Genomic DNA, 22,105 nt, shown 5'->3' on the forward strand with positions numbered 1-22,105 from the left:
GTCACGTGTCTGTAGGAAATGAAACAAATATAAAACATTATTTTTTTTCTAAAAATTAATTCAAGAAAAATTATTTCATAATCTTTTACACTATCTGTATTATTAATCCAATGAATCAGTTTTATTTTAAGGCAAGTTTTGTTTAATATGAACAGGATATCCATTCAAATCAGGGCCACACTGCTAATTTGTAAACCTTTAGTAATAGACACAGATCTTCTAAAATGGTCAAAATGGAAAATGATTATATTTTATGTAACTTGATCTAATTAATACTCTAATATATAACGAATTTTTGATTTTACATAAAGCTTCTGCTGTGGAAATCACTTTTAACAAAATGTTCTTGAAACACTAATATTTTAAATAAAGAATTAATTTCCAATCAACAAAATCAATCACTTAAACTGACTGAAAGAAAAAAAAAAAAGGATAATTTTAGATTTTCCATCGATCGTTTTAAAGAAAATACGCCAATCAGCGCGCAGGTTTCTCAAGATTAATTGGCCTAAGATTATGAAAATGTTGAGTTTTTCTAAATTTTTAACATTCAAAACTTCATAAATCAGTCTTAGTTAATCGTGGAAAATAGGAACATTCATTCATTTATTTAAAATTTGGTGTGTCCAGAATATTTCTCAGAATATGATACCTTACTGCATAAAATTTAGACTTCATAATTTTTGAAATATATTTATAGGCCGGAACAAAATATTATTATTGATTTCATTTCAATCCTTTTGAAAGCAAAACTAAAAACTGAATTTTATGCTGAATCTGAGAAAATTTTGTTGAATTATTCTTTGAGATATTACGCAAATTATGAAAAATATTTTGTAGTTCACATAAGACAAATACCGAACGATTCTGTTTGCACTACTCATATTCAATAATAATAATAATAAATAAATAACAACAAAAATGATAAATAAAATAAAACGCTTGGTTTCATTAAAAAATATCTTTAGATTAATTGCAATTTCAGCATTTCCACTTTAAATTAAAGTTGACGTTTTACCGGAAATGACAACAAATTAGCAAAATATATATAGTAAATTGAACGAAACGATCTAAACAACAGTATAAATTTGGTATGACTATCAAAATTTGAAGATTAAAAGTGTTTTGTTTGAGAGCTATTAAGAGACAAGTTACTTAAAATATTTAATTGAAAATTGTAGCGAGCGGTAATACTGGTGAACCGGATGGTCGTCAAAGGCGGCTAGTTCTATAATAAAAATCACTTTACTTTGCACAAAAATCATAAGTGATTTTTTCTCAAACATTCTTAAGTGATTTTTTTATGACATTCTATATAATAAAAGACATTAGAAGAACATGTTTCAACCTGTAGTATGTATACTCATTTAGTTTTGTTTCCAAAATAATTTTAATTTAGAATTTAGATTGTTTCAATAATGGATTTTAGTTTCATAATGCTTATATTTTTGGTTATATATATATATATATATATACATACACATACATATATAAGATTGAAAATAGCTGTATTAAAGTCAAAAATATTCTTTGTACATTAATCTTTGGTAATTTAATAATGATTTTCAATAATCTTTTGAGAATATCTTCATTTTAATATTTGAATGAATATGAATTTGCAGATCACATTTATGGTTGTTCAAAATTAAATAAAGGTGTGTGATTCAGAAATTTAATTTGTTAATTCAAATGCTAAGCTCATCACTTAATGATTTTTTTAATGAGTTAATAAAATGTGCAATTACATTATTACACATTTCTTTTCCAGATTCTATCCTCAAATATATAAAATAATAATAAAATGCTATTTACTATTTTAAAATTAAAAGCCATAAACAAATGTACCTATGAATTTTGATTTTATGCAAAACTGATGGAATTTTAACTTTATAATGTTATATAACATATCATATACTTTAATATATATATATATATATTATTTTGCAATAAAATAACAAGAAAAAAATGCCTATATAAGTCCAAATATTGCTATTAACTGAACACTGCATATGCAAAATAAATAGACATTCAAATGTTAATTTCTTTCATATAATAAATTTTTTGACTGCTTCAATGAACAATACCATTTGCTTATGAATTTTTATCATTTTAAAATATATAAACAAATCGCTATGTGAATGGTACAAATGTAAAAGAGCATTTCAAATGCAAAGGTGGAAAAAATTTCTGGCTATCCACATGCTAAAAATAGCATGACAAAAAGAAACGAAAAACAACAACTTAGAAATGAATTCAAGATAAATGTATTCAATAAACTTAATGTAAGGAATATTTTATTATAATGAGCTTCAAATTAATAAAATGATGAAAGCACCAGTTCTTAGTATATCAAGACAGATTCTTAAACAACAATAACTGTAATCTATATTACTTGAGAAAAACAAATCACACTAGTATGCATATACATATACAATTCCGATTTACACCTTTAAAGTACACACAATAAAACAAAATATCTGTACAATATTTAATACAATAGTTCACTGATGAATTCACATCATTATCAAAAATAATATATGACATACCATTCATAATATATCAGTTGTAACAACATGCTACTATGAAACAATTTTTAGAAAACTTAAATAAATCCCATTATATTTGAGATTTAAAATCAAAATAGGTACTAAAATAGTTTCATACTTAAATATATATTAAACTAGAGAAATAGTAATTAGCAAAAAGACAATTTTGCACACCATTCAAAGTTCCGCAATAATTATGAATAAAAAAGTTGATAAAAAAATAATGACTCTTTCATGCTGCCATATATGGTATAATTAGGTAGAACAAATAACTACAGTAGCCTGAGCTTCTTTGCCAATTATATAAGGAAAGAATCTCTTCATAAAATCACATATCTCCTATCATAAGCACAAAATGCGCAGTACAGTTATTTTTTAAAAGATATCAAGAGGAGAGAAAAAAAAAAAAACTTTAAATTCTGAAGTCATAAGTTGTATTTTTTGATATTAAGAATATACTTTAATAAAAAGAAAAAAAATGGTTAAATATAATGGGTTAGAAGAAGTATAAAGGAAACACACACACAAAAAAGATGAATTGGATAATCAAAGAAAAAAAATAAAAAATTCTTATTTCAATGTTTTAAGTAATTGGAGTGACACAGTATATCAGTTCAATAACATATTTCATTAATAATCTTACAGTGAAAAAAAGTTTATTTAACAATTTTATTTTATTAATTTATTTTTCAAAAATTAATTATTTGTAGGAAGATTTTTCTCTACATAATAGATCCAATGTTTTTAAAAAGCTGAATATATTGACACAACCATTCACACATATCACAGTTTAACATAAACAAATAACAAATTTTAAAATACCTTCTATTCAGATCTTCTACTAGAAAAATTTAGCTAAAATTTAATTTCCAGTCACAATTATAATTGATACATTTAAATAAATTTATTTTTACACATTTATATTTGGAATCCTCAATTCTGGCATATTTTACATACGAAATGTTCCTCTTTATCAGAAAGACAAATTTACATTAAGGTTTTAATGTTACATTAAGGTTTCTTTAATGTTTAATATAAGGCTCGTAAAATAATAGAAATAAATATGTTAATATTTCTGTAAATGCTGTGAATTTATGTTAGTAGCAGAATTGAGCATGAATTCAATTTTGCATTTCACATTATCAATCTTTTTTATAATTGCTAAGATTAAGAAATTTTCCTTTTTAAAAGTCTTTTTAAGTTTTCAAAAAAAAAAAAAAAAAAAAATTGTAGAAACACTTTAGCATAAGTCAAAAAAAAAAAAAAAAATTGTGGATGATAGGTATGGAATATTAACTTACATAAAATACATATAATCTAATTTCAAATAAAAAAAAGATTTAAAATGACATTCTGCCGCTTTAGCAATACATAAGATAATTTTTACAATACATCTATGCTTATATAAAGCTCAATGTGTGTGTGTGTGTGTTGGCGCTCTACAGACCAGACCGTTTGACCTACAGTTACCAAATTTCGTACATATATACCTTGCAGGTCGGGAATGTGCACCTGGGGTCTTTTTTTTGGAATTTTTAATTAGAATTTTAATTATTAATTAAAAACTAACTTTCCCACCAAAAAAATCTTCTCATTTTCCCCGCCGACAAATGAGTAAGACCAGTTTTTTTTCCCACTCTAAACAGGTCAGGCTTAAAGATTTTCAGCCGATTATTTCAAACGATTCTGTTTATTTTCTTAATATTTGTTGCATTTAAAATTAAACATTGTTAATTAATCGATCTTTCAGATTTATTCTAAAGTACTTTTGAATTAAAATAAAACAGAATACATTAAATTAAAAATTTCAAATCTGCATAGCGTTACCCCAACTAGCGTAAACATTCACGCATTTGCGTTACCATAACTGGCGTTGAAAATTCACGCATGCGCATTGTGTTATGATTGTTGAGAACTATTTTCATCGGATTCTGAGTTGATGCTGAGTAGTGGCATGCTTTTGTAATTAAATTGTATTTATGTTAGTTATATATTTTTTGTATATGCTTATAGTTGTTTTTTAAGTAGTTTTTTTAACCTGTTTTTGACCAATTATTTTAAACGCTTCTGTTTATTTTCTTAGTGTTTGATGCATTTAAAACTAAACACTGTTAATTAATCGATCTGTTCAAGATGAATCTGAGAAAATTTTGTTGAAAAGTTCTTAAGATAATACATAAATTAAGAAAGATATTCTTTAGTGCCCATAAGATTTAAATACTCAGCGACTCTGTTTTCAGTACTCATATTAAAAAAAGAAGCTTCGTTTCAGTAAAAAAAAAAAAAAAATGATATCAATTGCACTTTAATCATTTCCACTTTTGTTTTCAGTACTCATATTAAAAAAATAAGCTTCGTTTCAGTAAAAAAAAAAAATGATATCAATTGCACTTTAATCATTTCCACTTTAACTGAAAGCATAAATTCTACGGGAATTAACAGAAAATTTGGAAGATACATATTATGTTACGGATGAAGGCCTTTATAACATTATGAGTGAATTATATGACTACCTAATTTTGAAGCTTTAAAATATTTTGATGAAGAAACTATTAAAATAGGAGTTACATAAAATATTTAATTATTAAAATTTTAACGAGAATTAAGATTGGCGAACCGGCTGGTCGCCAAAGGCGGCTAGTTATAAATAAAACAGGGTTGTTTTTTTTTGTTGTTGAATAACAAACAGTCCTAAAACATTGATTACCCTACAATGGCAATATTGTTAATATATTGTTTAATACATTATGACGATCAATAATCATAATGTAATAAATGACACACTTTTGAGTAATTTATATTTTGGTTTCCGAATTTCCAAGAAATAAATGAACAGATATCAATAATGTATTAAATTATGTATATATTGGCAGCCTGAAAATGCCATAATTCAATAAACAGAAATTTTTATAACATATGTTTATGTATGTGATTTAGAACTTACATATAGAATTAATTACTATGCTAATATTTTTTTGCATCCTTCCAATTTTAGCACATATTTGCCACTTACATTTATGAAGCTTCAATAAAATCTATTACAAAATTTTCAACATCTATACATTATATTTAAAGCTCAAAATATTTACAAGCTCAATATATACCATGAATGTTCATGTCAAGAGGAAAAGTTCAAATCTAGCTACATTGGAACAAAACCTGGTTCACGTAAAAATGTACCTAATCCATGACGTAAACAATGCCTTCCATTAAGGGCAGCATCAAGGCGTTCAATGGAAGCATTCTCCTTCTCTCTGCTAAGCCACAGGTGCAAAGCTGCTTGTGCTTGTCGTTCAAAGTTCTTAGGAAATTCAGCACGTATGCGATCTATGCAGATTTCTTCAATGCCAAGTTCTCTGGCCAGATATGGCCATACTTTCCCAACACGGAGAGATATATTTTTTAGAGCATCTTTAAGATCTGAAACAGAATTTTTAAAAAATTAAAATAATTAATTGAATAAAAATAATGAACATTTTTGAATTAATTTGTTTTTAATTAGAAAAGATTTTAGTTTTTTCACCCCTTTCAACAATTATATTAGGAATAAATTTTATAGAAATAGCAAAATTCCCATTCGAGATTTTAAATTTTTTGCACAGTTGTATATATATATATGTCTGTGTGTGTGTAATGATATTTTAAACTCTAATTTCAATTTAATTAATTTCCAAGGTTTTATGTTAATTGAGCATAGTAACTTCATTCTGAAATATTCTCTTATTTCATGATCCAATTCCACTTTCTGTACTTAAATCAAGAGAAGCTTTATAAAATTGATAAATCGGCTAAAAGACCAACTTTCCCACACTCCGAGTGAAGGCACAAAATACTGATGATGACGTCACAAATTCTTTTTTAAAACAGACCAGGGATAAATTTTTCAAGAGCTTTTTCCTTATTTTTTATTATGTCGTGCTGTGTTGGGTGTTGCTCATCGCTCCTGCGTGCGATGAGCAACCTGCCAAGATGAAATAAAACGACGTCACGAAATCGAATGTTTCTTCACTGTCTTCGAAACCGCATTCTGCTTCCCATAAAATAACACACACACACACACATTTTACCAGTTGCATGGTCAAATAGAAGAAACTTTTGAAATTTTAAAACTTCGATTTATTTCACCATGGAAGATATGATTTATGTACAAAGAAATAAGTGGCAAGAAATAAGTCAGTCTACATTGCGACACAAGAACAGATGAGCAAAGGAGACCAAAATTTTTCCCTTTGATCATTATAATGTGAGATTTTGATAGGAATTTCTTTGACACATGTGGATTTAGGCAAGGGAAATTTAGATATCTTTAAAAGAACATTGAAAGCATTAAGGATTTTTATCTCTTCACTCGGAACATGAAAACCTGAGAATTCAGTAAAATAAAAAAGAGGGAATTGGATCAGGTTATAAAGGAACTTTTTAGAACGAAGTTAATATTGGTTAAATTAAGATAAAAATTAGGCAATTAATCAAAAGAATTATTATATATTAACACTTTGAGAAAATCATGTTTAAATAAATGTGGTTGAAAGCAAAATGAATTTCACTGCTTTTCTAAATATATATACATATATATATATATATATATATATAGCTCAATGTGTGTGTGTGTGTGTTGGCGCCCTACAGAAAAGACCATTTGACCTACAGCTACCAAATTTGGTACATGTATACCTTAGAGGTCAGGAATGTGCACCTGGGGTCACTTTTTTTGAATTTTTAATTAGAATTTTAATTATTAATTACAAACTAACTTTCCCGCCAAAAACTCTTCCCCAACGCCAAATGAGTAAGACTTCACTTTTTTCCCCCATCAGTAATGAGGCTAGGGTTAACATTTTTCGATCGATTATTTTAAACGATTCTGTTTATTATCTTAATGTTTGACGCATTTAAAATTAAACATTGGTAATTAATCGATCTTTCAGATTCATTCTGAAGTACTTTTGAATTAAAATAGCACAGAATAAAGGAAATTAAAAATTTCTAATCTGCATAGCGTTACCCACACTGGCGTAGAAAAATTCACGCATTTGCGTTACCGTAACTGGCGTTGAAAATTCACGCATGCGCATTGTGTTCTGATTGTTGACAATATTATCAACGGATGTTTCTTAATTCAAATTATTTTTAGGTTAGTTGCATGCTTTTATAATTAAATTGTATTTCTGTTAGTTATATATTTTTTGTATATGCTTATAGTTTTAAATACATCGTTTTTTAAGTAGTTTTTTTTTAAACCTGTTTTCAACCGATTATTTTAAACGATTCATTTCATTTTTTTAGTGTTTGATGCATTTAAAATTAAACATTGTTAATTAATCGATCTGTTCATGATGAATCTGAGAAAATTTTGTTGACAAATTCTTGAGATATTACATAAATTAAGATAGATATTCTTTAATGCCCATAATGTTTAAACGCTCAGTGACTCTGTTATCAGTAATAATATTATAAAAAAATGTTTTGTTTCAGTAAAAACTATTATTATATTAATTGCAGATTAATTCTTTCCACTTTAATTTAAAGCATAAATTCCACGAGAGCTAACAGAAAATTAGAGATACATATTACGTTATGACTGAAGGCTTTTATAATATTATGAGTGAATTATATGACTATCAAAATTTCAAGTTTTAAAATATTTTGATGAAGAATCTATTAAAGTAGGAATTGCGTAAAATATTTAATTATTAAAATTTAAACGAACATTAAGATTGGCGAACCGGCTGGTCGCCAAAAACGGCTAGTACTTATATAAAGCTCAATGCGTATGTGTGTGTTGGCGCTCTACAGGCCAGACCGTTTGACTTACAGCTACCAAATTTGGTACATGTATACCTTGGAGGTCGGAAATGTGCACCTGGGGTCCCTTTTTTTGAATTTTTAATTAGAATTTTAATTATTAATTAAAAACTAACTTCCCCGCCAAAAATATCTTATTTTCCCCACCGGCAAATGAGTAAGGCTTCGGGGTTGTTTTTTTTTTCCCAAGCTAATAAGGCTAGGCTTAAGATTTTTCGGATGATTATTTCAAACTATTCTGTTCATTTTCTTAATGTCTGATGCAGTTAAAATGAAACATTGTTAATTAATCGATCTTTCAGATTCATTCTGAAGTACTTTTGAATTAAAATAAAACAGAATAAAGGAAATTAAAATTTTCTAATCTGCATAGCGTTACCCCATTTGGCGTAGAAAAATTCAGGCATTTGCGTTACCATAACGCGTTGAAAATACACGCATGCGCATTGTAACGATTTAAATTATTTTTAGGTTAGTTGCATGCTTTTGTAATTAAATTGTATTTATGTTAGTTACATATTTTTTGTATAAGCATAGTTTTAAGTACATCGTTTTTTAAGTAGTTTTTTTAAACCAGTTTTCGACCGATTATTTTAAACGATTCATTTTATTTTCTTAGTGTTTGATGCTTTTAAAATTAAACATTGTTAATTAATCGATCTGGTCATGATGAATCTGAGAAAATTTTGTTGACAAATTCTTGAAATATTACATAAACTAAGAAAGGTATTCTTTAGTGCCCATAAAGTTTAAACGCTCAGTGACTCTGTTTTCAGTAACCATATTACAAAAAAATACTCTGTTTCAGTAAAAAAAATATTATATTAATTGCAGATTAATCCTTTCCACTTTAATTTAAAGCATAAATTCTATGGGAGCTAACAGAAAATTAGAGTTATACATATTATGTTATGACTGATAATATTATGAGTGAAATATATGATTATCAAAATTTGAAGTTTTGAAATATTTTAGTGAAGAAGCTATTAAAGTAGGAATTACATAAAATATTTAATTATTAAAATTTTAACTAGCATTAAGATTGGCGAAGCAGCTGGTCGCCAAAGGCGGCTAGTTTGTAAAAAAAACAATAACATTTTTAAGACTGAATAGCACAAACATGTCTCTGCAGTGACACATGAGATTGTTCAAACAACCATCCAAATAACACTTTAAAATATTAAAGGAGTTAAAAAAGAAATCTCTGAATAAAGAGAACCCTGATTTTAAAAACAATGATACTGATCATAATCAACCTAGATAATCAAGAGTACTTCTGCAACCAATAAAGATACTGTGATCATAACTTCTAATTTTTCAACAATGGATAAAATGAGAATGAAGCAAATGCATTTATTTTAGTAAAAATAACTATGCATTAAAATTTTTTTATGAATCACTGATAATGCTGGTATCTCTCGACATACCTGGACAAGTTCTCTGACTATAAGTAGATATCAACCAATTTCTAATTTAAAGGCACAATGATTAACTTGTTTTTATAAAAGACATACAAGTTTTCATCTTTTTTAGACTCGTATCTACTTTCACATAAATATATTTCATCCCTTCTGGCAAAGCCTTCATTCATCAAAACACACTGATTCTAAAAAAAATTACATAACAGTGGCAAAATACCATGAAAAAAAATATTAGTATATATATGATAAATGATAATTTAAAAAAGTGAATGCTATTCAATAAACATGGCTATCTCTTTCTCCTCACCTCAGAAGTGCTGGAAATTATCTTACCTTTCTATTTAATATATTGAAACAAACTATTTCATGTCTTCACTTTATCACAAGTAGTATATAACTTTCTTTTTTCACTTTGGAGTCATTATTTAAAATGGATTAATTATTAAAATAAAAGGAGCATATTTATATGCTAAACCTTAAATATATTCATTAAGTTCCTTTGCTAAACTTACTGAATGCATTTACATGAGGCAGCCACAGATTTTTACAACCATGTTCAGAATTACGTTTGTTATTTACAAAAGACCATACGTGAAATGCACCAAGTGATCACTAACAGTCTTACAATTGGCAGCATACTCATCAATTTAAATTTTACTAAACTGAATTCATGGGGTTGTGCTTATATTCATAAGATTAATGTAGTTTTATTTTTAGATGTTAATGATGTTATATTTGGCAAATCACAGAAAGGTTAATTCCTTATTACTGATAGAATTTAATATTACAATTTTGAGTAAAATTCAAAAATAATTATGGATTGTAATGTTATAATATTGATACCAATATTTTATTCATCAGAAACAATATATAAAATTTAATAAACAATTCTCAAATTTAAGTATCTTTACTCATCATAAATTAAACAACTCATCAAATAGTAATTAATTACAAAAATGATTATAGTATATCTATTCAGAAGGCTTTAGGATGTCACCCTTTTTGCAGCCAGAAAGACACTTGACTCAAGTAATATTATGAATATTTTGTTCCAATTTAAAGAATCAACTGAATTAAACATTGAAACATTTTATTAAAATTATTAGGATGTATAAATGTTACAAGAAATTTAAATTTATTTCAAATTGAAAATTGATTTTGATTTGCAATTAATAGAGATAGAGATGATTAATAAGGTTCCAAATTCCTGTTGTATGTTCATGTACATGTGCATTAATTTGTCTACTACAGAGACAAATTACATGTTAGCTGATTGCAACAAAATCACAAACCAACACCAAAAGAAACTATAGTACATTTACGAGTATTCTGCTTAATGTGGTGGAAGGGCAGACCGGATAACAAAAAAGCTGAATAGACCAGAGTTTTATTCTGATTTCTTTGTCCGCCAACACCAGAAGACAAAGTTTTTATACTAAAACTCACTGTTATAATATATATTTTCTAATTTCTTGAGTACTAAGCCTTCCATTTATCTCAATGTGAACACAACCACGGTCTGCTGAATCATAGAAGCAGTAGGTGGTTGTTGAGTTATAAGTAGTATGTACTGGTAGTTTATATATGTTTAAATACTGCACTACACATTTTTAGAATTTGTTAGAAAAAAGTAAATTAAATGATATAAACTGCTCACATTTTAACATAAATTCTATGGTGTAACTTAAATGCAGGAAACATAAACAAGTCATTCAAGTAAATCATAGGTCTAATTCTTAAGAAAACTGACTCGCACTGATTTGATTTTTCACTGAAAAATGATTACACAAATGCAAAAAGGTAACCTTAAGATACGAGTCAAAACGTACAGTTTTTTGTTTTTGAAAAAGTCCTTAATAGATTACTGATTCTGCAGCACCTTGCATTCCACATTTAATTATGATAAAAGAAAACTAGGTTGTATAGTTACGAACTGGATACTCAGGAAAGCACTGTATTTGGTTTAAAGTGTAATAAATGTACATATAGATTTAAGCATTGAATTTTCAGACTATGAAAAGGAAGGGGACTGCTATTTATTTTTCACATTCATCTGTAAAAACTAAAATGTTAAAGCATATTATTGCCTGTTTTCACTTTTAAAGAAAGTTGAAAAAAACTTTTTGGAAATCAATATGCCAGTAATAAAAATAGACACATTAGCTAAACTTTAATTAAAGATGTAGTCAATAAATTTTATGGCAAGTTTTTAGTACTTAGTAAGTCATAATGAGAATTTGTAAGTTTAAACTTTTGTACGCAAAGCAATTAGACTGAGTGATGGTTTGTTGAAAATATTATATTAATGCAAATTATTTCTCCTTCTCATATGCATTCCATGCATGTAATAATTTCTACACCTTATATTTGATTATGATATCTAGTATGATCTTAAACACATGTTTTGTATTTCCCGTATTGAATTCATTTGATGACCAAGTTTGCACATGCCATTGTCTGCAACAGAATTAATGATCTTCCATTTGAATTGGGAAACAAAAAAGATGATTTGTAAATTCTTTGATTTTCTTTCCTGAGCCCTAATATCTATTGAACTCTACTACTTTTCAATACTACTACAATTTTTAAACAATAGTTAACCTGTAATTTTTCTTATTATTTTCTAAATTTTGAGGTAGTAATCATTGTTTATTCTTGGTTTCATCTCAACATACTTATAATAAGCATTCATATATATATAATTTAAATTCTTTCCATGATTTGGAAATGTCCTACTACACTGCATTTTTGAAACATACGTTTCTGCTGCAACATAGATTTTCCAAATGCAACTTTCTGCAAATGTTTCTACTTCCAGTTTCTTAATTTAAATATTTTTATTTAACCGATTAACCAGGTACAACAAAACATTTCAATTCAAAAAGAATTGAATATAATTTCCTAGCTAACAGATTCAGGTAAACTCCCTTTTAACTACAAGCATCATCACATAGTACCATCAGAATCTTAATTACACCTTATAATTTCTGATAGGACTTTAGACCTTCTAAATATTTAGATAAAAATGTATTGCTTCAATTCTTTGGTACTTTACATTCCACAACTTCTAATGAATTGCAAACCATTTCATTCAAAAAGTTGTTAAATTTCATTAAAACAGAAGCAGGTACTTTTCCTTATAATTCCTTTTAATTCACAAAATAGCCTTCACCTTGTTACAATAGAAACATACATTCTTGGGTCATTCTCCTAGGATTTAATCAACTAATACTGTATTTAGTTTGTACCCAGCAAACCTACTGCAAGTAGCACATATTCAGTCAAGAGGAGACTATATGAGAACAATATGGAAAGTATCTGACCTTAAATTTCCAAGCAATGCAGTGATAATAAGGTAATGCCAGTGAGCACAATGAAAAAAGATAAAAGATATCTTAATGCAAAATGCTTGATTTCTTTTTCTTTATGATTGTGTACTAGTTCGCTGCATGATGAGTCCCAAATAGTGTTATAATGATTTGTCAGATTTTTAAAAATTTTTATCATGGTGACTGAACGAATTGAACAAAGATACTGAATCAAATTCTATCAAATGCTTGGTGATTTTCAAAGCAAAACAATTTGCAAAATTTAACAAATGATTATGGACGATGCTATAGGCTAACAATAAAGAATGGTTCAACTGACTTTAAAATGGCTGTATATCAGTGAAGAGTGTTCTGAAAGACCACAAACCACTCTGAATGCAGCTATTGTGAGAACAGAAAATCTTACAAAGAAAAACAATGTGATGTGATAAAAGAGTAATGAATAAGGTCTCTGCTGATTCCATGATACAATTCTACAAAAAAGGCAAGACCTCTGGGTGGTAAAAGACTGACTGTTGCACAACAACATTGCTCCAGAATAGTCACCACCATGACCTAGAATTTCTAGGCAAATCATTGCTTTCCAGTTGTTTGCTAACTTACCTACTCTCCAGATATGATTCCTGTCAACTTCTGATTGTTTCCAAAGTTGAAGATGACATTGGAAAGATTCTATTTTGAGAAGAGATAAACACAAAATGTGATGGCAGAGGCCAATTTCCATTCCAAAAGAAGTCTTCCAGAGGTGCATTTGTCAGCAAAAGAATTGGCAAGCTAAGTGTGTAGATATGCATTAAGTCTACTTGAAAGGAAATTAAGGTCCCAATCCTCTTAAAATATCATTTTGTGGCCAAAAGTTGAATATTTTTCAAAGTTCTCTATGAATGAAGATATATGCAAAGTCCTGACATTTAAGCCCAAAATCTTTTTAGCTATTTTTCATTTTTTTTTTTTTTCCTATTTATTAGTAATTCTTTTTTAACATTCCATCACCACTGAATCTTGTACAAATTTAGAAAATCTATGATCTTTGCACACAAAAAATAAATAAAAAAAAAAACATAATTTACAATGATTAGTCTTACGAAAGGATGATTTATCATATTAAAAGTTTATAAACAACAAGCAAATATCTTTTTTTTTAAAATCCTTGGTCAAAGACTATGCAGAGAACTGTTTCTATGTTACAATATTAAAAATGAGTGAATAATTTTGGTTAATGGCAAGAGGAACTTCAATTTAACAGGCAGAATTAGATTACTGCTTTAAATTAACTTATACAGTTTATACTATAGCATAGGAAACTTGCCTTTTTCAACTTTCTCAATACATCTTTTAAAATGATATACCAAGTTTATCATATTTCAAAAAAAATAAAATAAATAAAAATATTCTACTAATAATGTTTTACTTTTAAAAAAATATTATTAATCAATCGATCTCAGAAAAGAAAAAGAAGAAAATTGATTTTCACAATTAAAATACAAATTTTAAGTTCAAGAGATTAACCCATTAACCGCCGGTGTTGCATTGACGCAACGGTCAATATAAATAAATATAAAAAAATAACGATTCAGCAAATTTTTGAATAAATTACAGTTTTATGTTAAAGAATAGCACTACTAACAAATCAGTGAAAAAATTGACTTAAATAAATTATTTTACACCTAATAATCAATGTTTTACTTTGAGCATTTTTTTGGTTCAAATTTCCAAACTCATTTTTTCTTAGAAAAAATTAAAATTAAAAATAAATTGGGGTTTGGTTGTGAAATGCATTAGCCAAGGTCACTCTTTGTCAATACATTCCACAAAGCAGTTGTTTCTGTGGGGGAGGAGGGGAAAGTAAAAACATGAGTTGCGTTCGCGCAACGTCAGCGGAAAGGCGGTAGACTGTTATCCTTCTTGAAAGATTTCATTTCAGTACTGTGCCTCTTTTTGGTAGCAACTTTTTTATCCTTAAAATGCGTTGAACAAGATATCTTACGTTAGAAGAAGCTTTGGAAAAAATTTTCAAACAAAATTCCGATGACGAACATGCAGATGAGACCGATATTGTTGTTGTACCTCCAGAAACAGAAATATGCTAGTGATGAAGAAGAAGGTAATGAAAATATTTTAAATAACGATAATGATTACCTAGAGATACTGCAGGGGAAGTTGAAGTTCATTTAAAGCAAAGTTAGATCCTCCCAAAAGTTCTGCTTTAAAAAAAAAAAAAAAAAAACGGAAAAAGGAAAAATTACGATGGGCAAGAAAGGAACCAATTGATAAGCCTTTGATCCTATCAAATAAATCATAGAAGATAAAACGAGTGCATATATTTTCAATCTTTTTTTTTTCAATATGAAGAAAATCAAAAAAATACTTGTTGTTCGGTAGAACCACAACTCTGTTGTGACAATAGGGTCAACGTTTGGAAAAATTGAACCACTAAAAAATGTTTCTCGATACTCTAAAAATCAGAAGAAGAAAATATTAGTAGTCCAACCTCACTGCATTGAGAAATATAATCAGAAAATAGATGGTGTAAATTTGTGTGACAATTTTTTTTTCAATTACAGAATTAGGGTCAATGGCAAAAGATGGTGGTGGCCGATATTTTCAAATTTCATCGATGTTGCACTAACAAATGCTTGGAGAATGTCAAGATTTTCTAAAGAAGGAAGTAAAAAGTCACTGTTGGATTTTAGAACAGAGGTTGTGCTTCATCTGTTACAGACGCCCTTGGATAGTGAGATAAATAAGAAAAGATCAGCTACAAGACGTCCGAGCAAATTCAGCCTTACAAAACCAATATCCGAAGGGCATTTTATTGTTAAGTCTACAGACAGTAGAAGACTACGTTGCAAGTATTGCCACAGCCAAACTATTTATCGCTGCAATCTTTGTGAAGTTGCTTTACACCAAAATTGTAGCGAAGCATATCATACTTGAAATTTATATCACCTTATTCTTACATAATAAGCTTGTAAACTACATTTATTTGTCAGTTTTTAATAAATTAAAATTTTCAAAGAAGTTTTTTTGACTGTTTTACAACCTTTAATAAGCTCACAAAAATTTCTAGTTTTTAAAACGTGAAGAAAATGCGGCATAGTGCTCCGTGATAACAATCAACATTCTACTTCTTTTCCGCTGACGTTGCGCAATGCAACACCCTATATTTTTAAAGACAAGTGCAATTTCCTTATTTTTACATTAAATTACTATTATAAGTGGTCAAAATAATAACTTGTAATGTTTGCATCGAAAACAAATAATGATTTTGAGTTTTGGCATTTAATGGGTTAATATACTACAATACTAGTAATGTAAGATCATGCAGATAACTAAAAATCTTACACTGAAATCATGAAATTATTCCATAAAATTTAAACATATGGGTTGAACTTGGATAAATTTTCTTTCTTTGTAGAATGTTAACAAAATTTAATGTCAATGTATTAAGGTAGGTGTAGTATCTATCATTTAAGTAGATAACCAATTTCAATAAAATTTAATTTTTCTCATATCAAATTTTCACAAAATCACACTAAACAAAATGCAGGAAAGTATATATTAAAGACTTAAAATAATGAATCAAATTTCTGAGAAATTCTATCGTAACAAAAGTATAAGGTGATAATACGATTCAAATACAATCCAGTAAGTAATGCAGAAATAATTGTCATATATTTTATCTATATATATATTCTAGCTATTCAAATTTATTGAATGAAAAAACTGAACTAGAAAATACAACACAAGAAACATTTATTCTTTTTTATAAACAAAAATGATCACATTAACAAAAAGAATTAAAAATTATAATTATTGAGTATGCAAAAAATGCATGGCAAAACAAAACATTTACTTTTAATTAAAAATATCTTTAAACTTACCATTAAGCATGTGATTTTTATTCTGAAAAAGATGATTGTCTGGCTGCTGAGACACTGGAACAGGATCTGGTTGAAAACTGGATTGTATACCACAAATGCATTGTTCTTCTTCATACAGATAGAGCTTTTTATAAAAATGTACTAAGTTTTTAATTTTGCTATTTTTAAGGAGATCACCAAGTTGTTCCAAACAGGTCACATTTCTATAATTTAAGACATCTCTCTCTTCCAAAAGGCGAATAATGCACATTAATGATTTCACCTTGCTAAGAGCACGCCTGGAATTAATGACAGCAGCAAAATATTCTTTGATTTGCTCCAAGCTGAAAAAATGCCCAGCTTCTTCCACTATCTTGCTTTTTAAAATTGAATATTGTGGATAACAGTTAATCATCTAAAATAGAAAATAAAAGTTACTTCTTGTTTTTTACAACAAATTATATTATAGTAAAAAAAAAAGCAAAAAAACTTCAATAAATTTTAAGATTTACTACAAATAAATCTAAATAGATTTTTATCTGGCAAAAAAAAAAAAAAAGCAAAAAGTAGAATTATTAACCCTTGATAATTTTCCCTACAGAATATAGGAACTCATTTATCATTAAAAAAAATATAAGTTAGTTTTTCAAATTAATAAACAAAAAGAAAAGCCCATACATAACAATGTTTTAGTATAAAACCTATATTTTTCTAATGCTTGATTTAAATCTAGCATTGGTGAACCTAAATATTAATAATGAGCAGAAAATCATTAGCATATATTTGTTAATTGCACATCAACTATTTAAGAACTTTATAAAAGTTCCAAAAGATTTAAAATTTCATATCTGAAAAAGCTATTTCAAGCATACACTTAAAAAAAAAAAAAAAAACTTTTGTTATTTCTGTTCTTATACTTTGTTGAGATTGAAATATTCAATAAAATATAGTACTTAAAAAATCCTTGTGGGTTTTCCCATTTCTACCATTTAAACACCATTATTTCAGTAATAAATTACAAAGAGGAAGGATTGACAGTAAGACAAAAATTACTTTCAAAAAATGTATAATCAAAATATATAATTAAATAGAGTTAGCAGTATTTTTTAATTCAGTCACATTAAAAAGAATATACTAAAATATCTTATAACAAAAATTAATAATTACAAAAAAAAAAAAAATGTTTTTGAGTGAAAGACATTTGAAAGATATTATATACATAACAAATTTAAATGAAAGACAGAGCCTCACTTTTGATTAAACTTTCCCAGTACACTATTCTATTTAAAATAAAATCTATGTCTTCTCACAGGAGAAGTAGTGCTTTTTCTCCCAGATGCAACAGAACTACAATAAAAGCACAGATTTTATTAGAATTAATACATTTATGATAATATTATAAACATGTAATAAAAATATTTTGAATGATCATTTAAAATAAGAAAAATTCTGAAATTCAATAGCAAAATATTAAATGAAAGAAGAAAATACTGATACAGGAAGAACACTTGACAAATACCCTTTTAAGGTGTACGTACACATTTGACAATCTTTTTTTTAATTTCAACTTTAAAAATCCAGTTTTTTCACAGTAGGTCCTTAATATATGTTTAAACTCATTTCAGTGAGAAAAAACCATATTACACTGATTATTAATTAATTAATTAATATTTAATGAGCTAATTAGCCTGTTTTTTGAAACATGATATCTTAAATTCTAATTTGTACAGACACATAATTCTAGTTGGAAATTATGCCTAATATTGATCTTCATGTTGTCTGCCTCAATCAAGTTATAAAAATATATAGTTTTTTTTAAACAATTTTTTCATCAACAATGAATAGAAAAAACGAGATTTTTTCTGTCATTTTAACTTTCAAATAGCTATAAAAAATTTATTTCTATAAATATAACTTTGATTGAGGCACAAAACATCCGCTATTTCATACAGATTATTTTGATATATAAATAACTATATTTGGTTCATTTCTTGTTGAGTTATGATTGTTTAAATGAAGCAACATAGTGGAAAAAATATCATTCTTCATAAAATGAGTTTTAAAAACACCGTAACTAGAGTTTTTAATGGAAGCATCTCAAGAAAAAATAACTATAACTCGAGAAATATTTCAAATATTGACAACATCTTGATATCGTTTGAAAGCTAAAGGATCAGACAACATTATTAAGTAATAAAAAAAATATTCGATATTTTGAATGATTTTCGAAGTTTCAAGTGTGTACATACACCTTAAAACACATATTTTAAATTACTCACTTAAAAAAATGGATTGAATAACTACAAAAATGTAATTCTTCAAAATACGGTAATCTTCAACTAAATAAAACTAATAATATATATATTTTTAAATTATATGTTAAATATTCTTTGAATGATATTAATGGATAAAAGAAAGTATTTTGTATAAAATAAATTTTTAAATATCAACGAAGTTTTTCTTAAAACATGAAAATATTTCTTTAGACTTCATGGGAATGAGCCGAAACAATTTTATTTTTTTAAAAAAAGTAAACAATATTTGAATTAAAAAAACATTTAAAAAAAAAGAATGGTACATATTTGATAAAATGGCAACATTTGACACAAAAAATTAAAATTGCTGCAAATTCTCCACAGCATTTATCAAATTATCGGTAAAAAATCTAAGTAATTGCTACATATATAGCTGTTTTATGTGACATAAAATAAAAATTATAGATAGTTGTTGAGTTAATAATAAAGTATCAAAGAAATTTTTATAAATTTTAAAGATAAATAACCATGTAATTCATTATATATTTTTTAAACCTTTTTCTTAACTTTTAGCTATTTAAACAGCTAATGGAATTTTTCATCTTTCCCATTTTGTTTTGAAATAGAAAAAAATCATGGTTACATATATTATTAAAATTTCTCAGATAAAATTTTAAGTTTTCAAAAATATGATCATAAGTAAAATAGCCTGATTAATCATTAAATGTCTTTTCTTCTCCCCTCCCCCATCCAGGCCTTAAAATGACAAACCTAAAATCAGATGCTCAGCGTATTTATACTTAGCCATCAGCAAGAACAAATGCTTCAAATTCAAACATTTCTTCTTCTGTACACAATTCATTTATAGATTATGTCTTTTAACTTAGAAAATACTTCCCAATCTAATTCAAATTAACACATTTCTCTTATCTATTTACAGACTAAGGTTATTGCCATTTTTTAAGTATTCAAAGATCCAATTTCTCTTTACAGAAATATCTTCTCCAAGCATATATTGCAATTTCCAGTTTGTAAAAGAGAAGTCCATGCATAGGCACAACATCTCTTCCCTCAACAGACTTTTTTTTTTTTCCATTTACATTACACACTAACTACATTTAATCACCAGATGTTTTCATTTTGTATTTAATATTTAAACCTAATACACTGAATGCTTTTAATCTTCTAATGAAATGTTAGAAAAACTGAGACGTAACTGAAGATCTTTCTTTCTGCACAGAAGAGAAAATTATTGGAAGAATCTGTGCTCACTTACAGCAGCAAAACTTCCTCTGAGTAACCTGTTTTCTCAATTACATTAGCAGTTAAGACAACATAGGCTTTCCTTACTATATTTTTAAGGTAAAGTACTGAGAAGGGAGACAGTACCAATTATACTTTAAAAAAAAGAAAGAAAAAAGAAAAGAAAAAACTTTTCTATCACAAAAAAATTATGCTACAATTTGAAAATAAAGAATAATTTATGATAAATAAAATTAATTAAAACTAGTTTTTAAAATAGTTAAACATGAACATTTTTAAAATTCAATTTCTTTTGAGTAATTTTTACAGTTGTTAAATTTAAAAAATATTTTCTAAAATTCCATGACTTCAATATTATTTTGTAACTTTATTTGGAGCCATGATTCACAATTTAGGAAAATTTGAAACAAAATATGGTAAAAGCAAGGAAAGACTTTTTTTTTACAAATATCGAAAAATGTACCTCCATTCAGGAATGTTACAATGCTCATTCAAATAAATTAATTTTTTTTTCTATCCCAACAATTTTTGTTAGCATAACTGTTTGAACTCTGTCTTTTAACTTTAAAATGAATAAAATATTTTCGAAGACACATTAAAGGAACGGGAATGAGTTCCATACAACTGCCTCGATTTCAATAGATAAATCATTTTTGTGGTAATAACAGCATTGTGAAAAAGTATGCTTAAACTTAATTTTTGAGGAACATGCTAGTCTTCTATTTTTAGAACAAAATGATATTTACAATTACGATACATAATTTATCTCTCTTAAAACAAAACTAATAGTAATATTCCATATGCAGGCACCTACACACAAAAAAGAAAAAATTGTGAAATAGCTGCAAAAATTCTCCAAAATTTAGTGCTAACATTCACTTTATTTTTTCGATATAGCATTACGTATCATTAACTTCAAAGTTGCAGACTACATGGTCCTCAGAAACAAAACAGTACCCATAAAACTGCAATTTTTTACAGACAATACATTGCCAAATATGGTAATCTAACTGAATTGATATTTAGAGAGTTCTCGACTATTCGCAGAAATAAATAAAACGTCTGTACTCTAATCTACAATTTTTAACAACTACCAGCATAATTTTTATACAGCAATAAAATTTTCTTTTTCAGTATATAAAAAAATCTTATATACCAATAAAGAAAATAATTTAAATCTATCTAGTGTGAATGCTTAATAATTTCAGAAGATTCAATTTGCATCTACTATTAATTTATTGAAATTGTCTTTAAGTGGACCGATTCATCATCGTCTATGAAGTGGAAAAAATCAACAAAGATCTATGCCTTCAAAGTTGTAAAGTAATAAGAAGATTTTACATATGGCGATAATGTGCTGTGAAAACATCAGCATACTATGACATTAATTGTTATTGACTTGATAAATACTGCCCAAACAGAAAAATATTAATCACTGATGCGTTTATTCAGAATATTTTAGTCTGAAATTAATGTCGTGTTAAATTTTATTGCTATATGGGTAGATGAATATTTTACCTTTCATAGTAACGGAAGTATTCTTCAGTATTAAATATGATTTGAAATTTTAATTATATAAAGACATTTAACTTCAACGAAAATCAAACAATAACAATTTGGCGC

At 27.0% G+C, this 22,105-nt stretch overlaps 1 protein-coding gene across 2 annotated transcripts; it reads right to left on the bottom strand.

The window, feature by feature from the left end:
• Window positions 1-3,447: 3,447 nt before the first annotated feature.
• LOC129963866 (uncharacterized) lies at window positions 3,448-22,096 on the bottom strand. Of its 2 annotated transcripts, XM_056078444.1 has the most exons (4): window positions 22,001-22,096; window positions 18,216-18,311; window positions 16,986-17,379; window positions 3,448-5,966 (listed from the first exon to the last, which is right to left on the bottom strand). In XM_056078444.1, exons 3-4 carry the CDS (start codon window positions 17,377-17,379, stop codon window positions 5,689-5,691), a joined length of 672 nt encoding a protein of 223 aa, XP_055934419.1. In that variant the 5' UTR covers window positions 18,216-18,311; window positions 22,001-22,096; the 3' UTR covers window positions 3,448-5,688. The 2 variants fall into 2 exon arrangements, with proteins under 2 accessions (XP_055934419.1, XP_055934420.1); XM_056078445.1 differs by lacking the exon at window positions 18,216-18,311 and having other exon boundaries at window positions 22,001-22,091.
• Window positions 22,097-22,105: the final 9 nt, after the last annotated feature.

This window comes from Argiope bruennichi, chromosome 3 (assembly GCF_947563725.1).
Source record: "Argiope bruennichi chromosome 3, qqArgBrue1.1, whole genome shotgun sequence".
In the NCBI taxonomy this organism is placed as follows: domain Eukaryota; kingdom Metazoa; phylum Arthropoda; class Arachnida; order Araneae; family Araneidae; genus Argiope; species Argiope bruennichi.

What these genes read in the sequence shown, in the direction of transcription:
- LOC129963866 (XM_056078444.1), bottom strand. Translation starts at nt 17,379, where the DNA reads ATGATTAACTGTTATCCACAATATTCAATTTTAAAAAGCAAGATAGTG. An exon ending in TAAAAATCACATGCTTAATG is followed by an intron (nt 5,967 to 16,985) that starts GTAAGTTTAAAG and finishes ATTCTGTTTCAG; the next exon opens with ATCTTAAAGATGCTCTAAAA.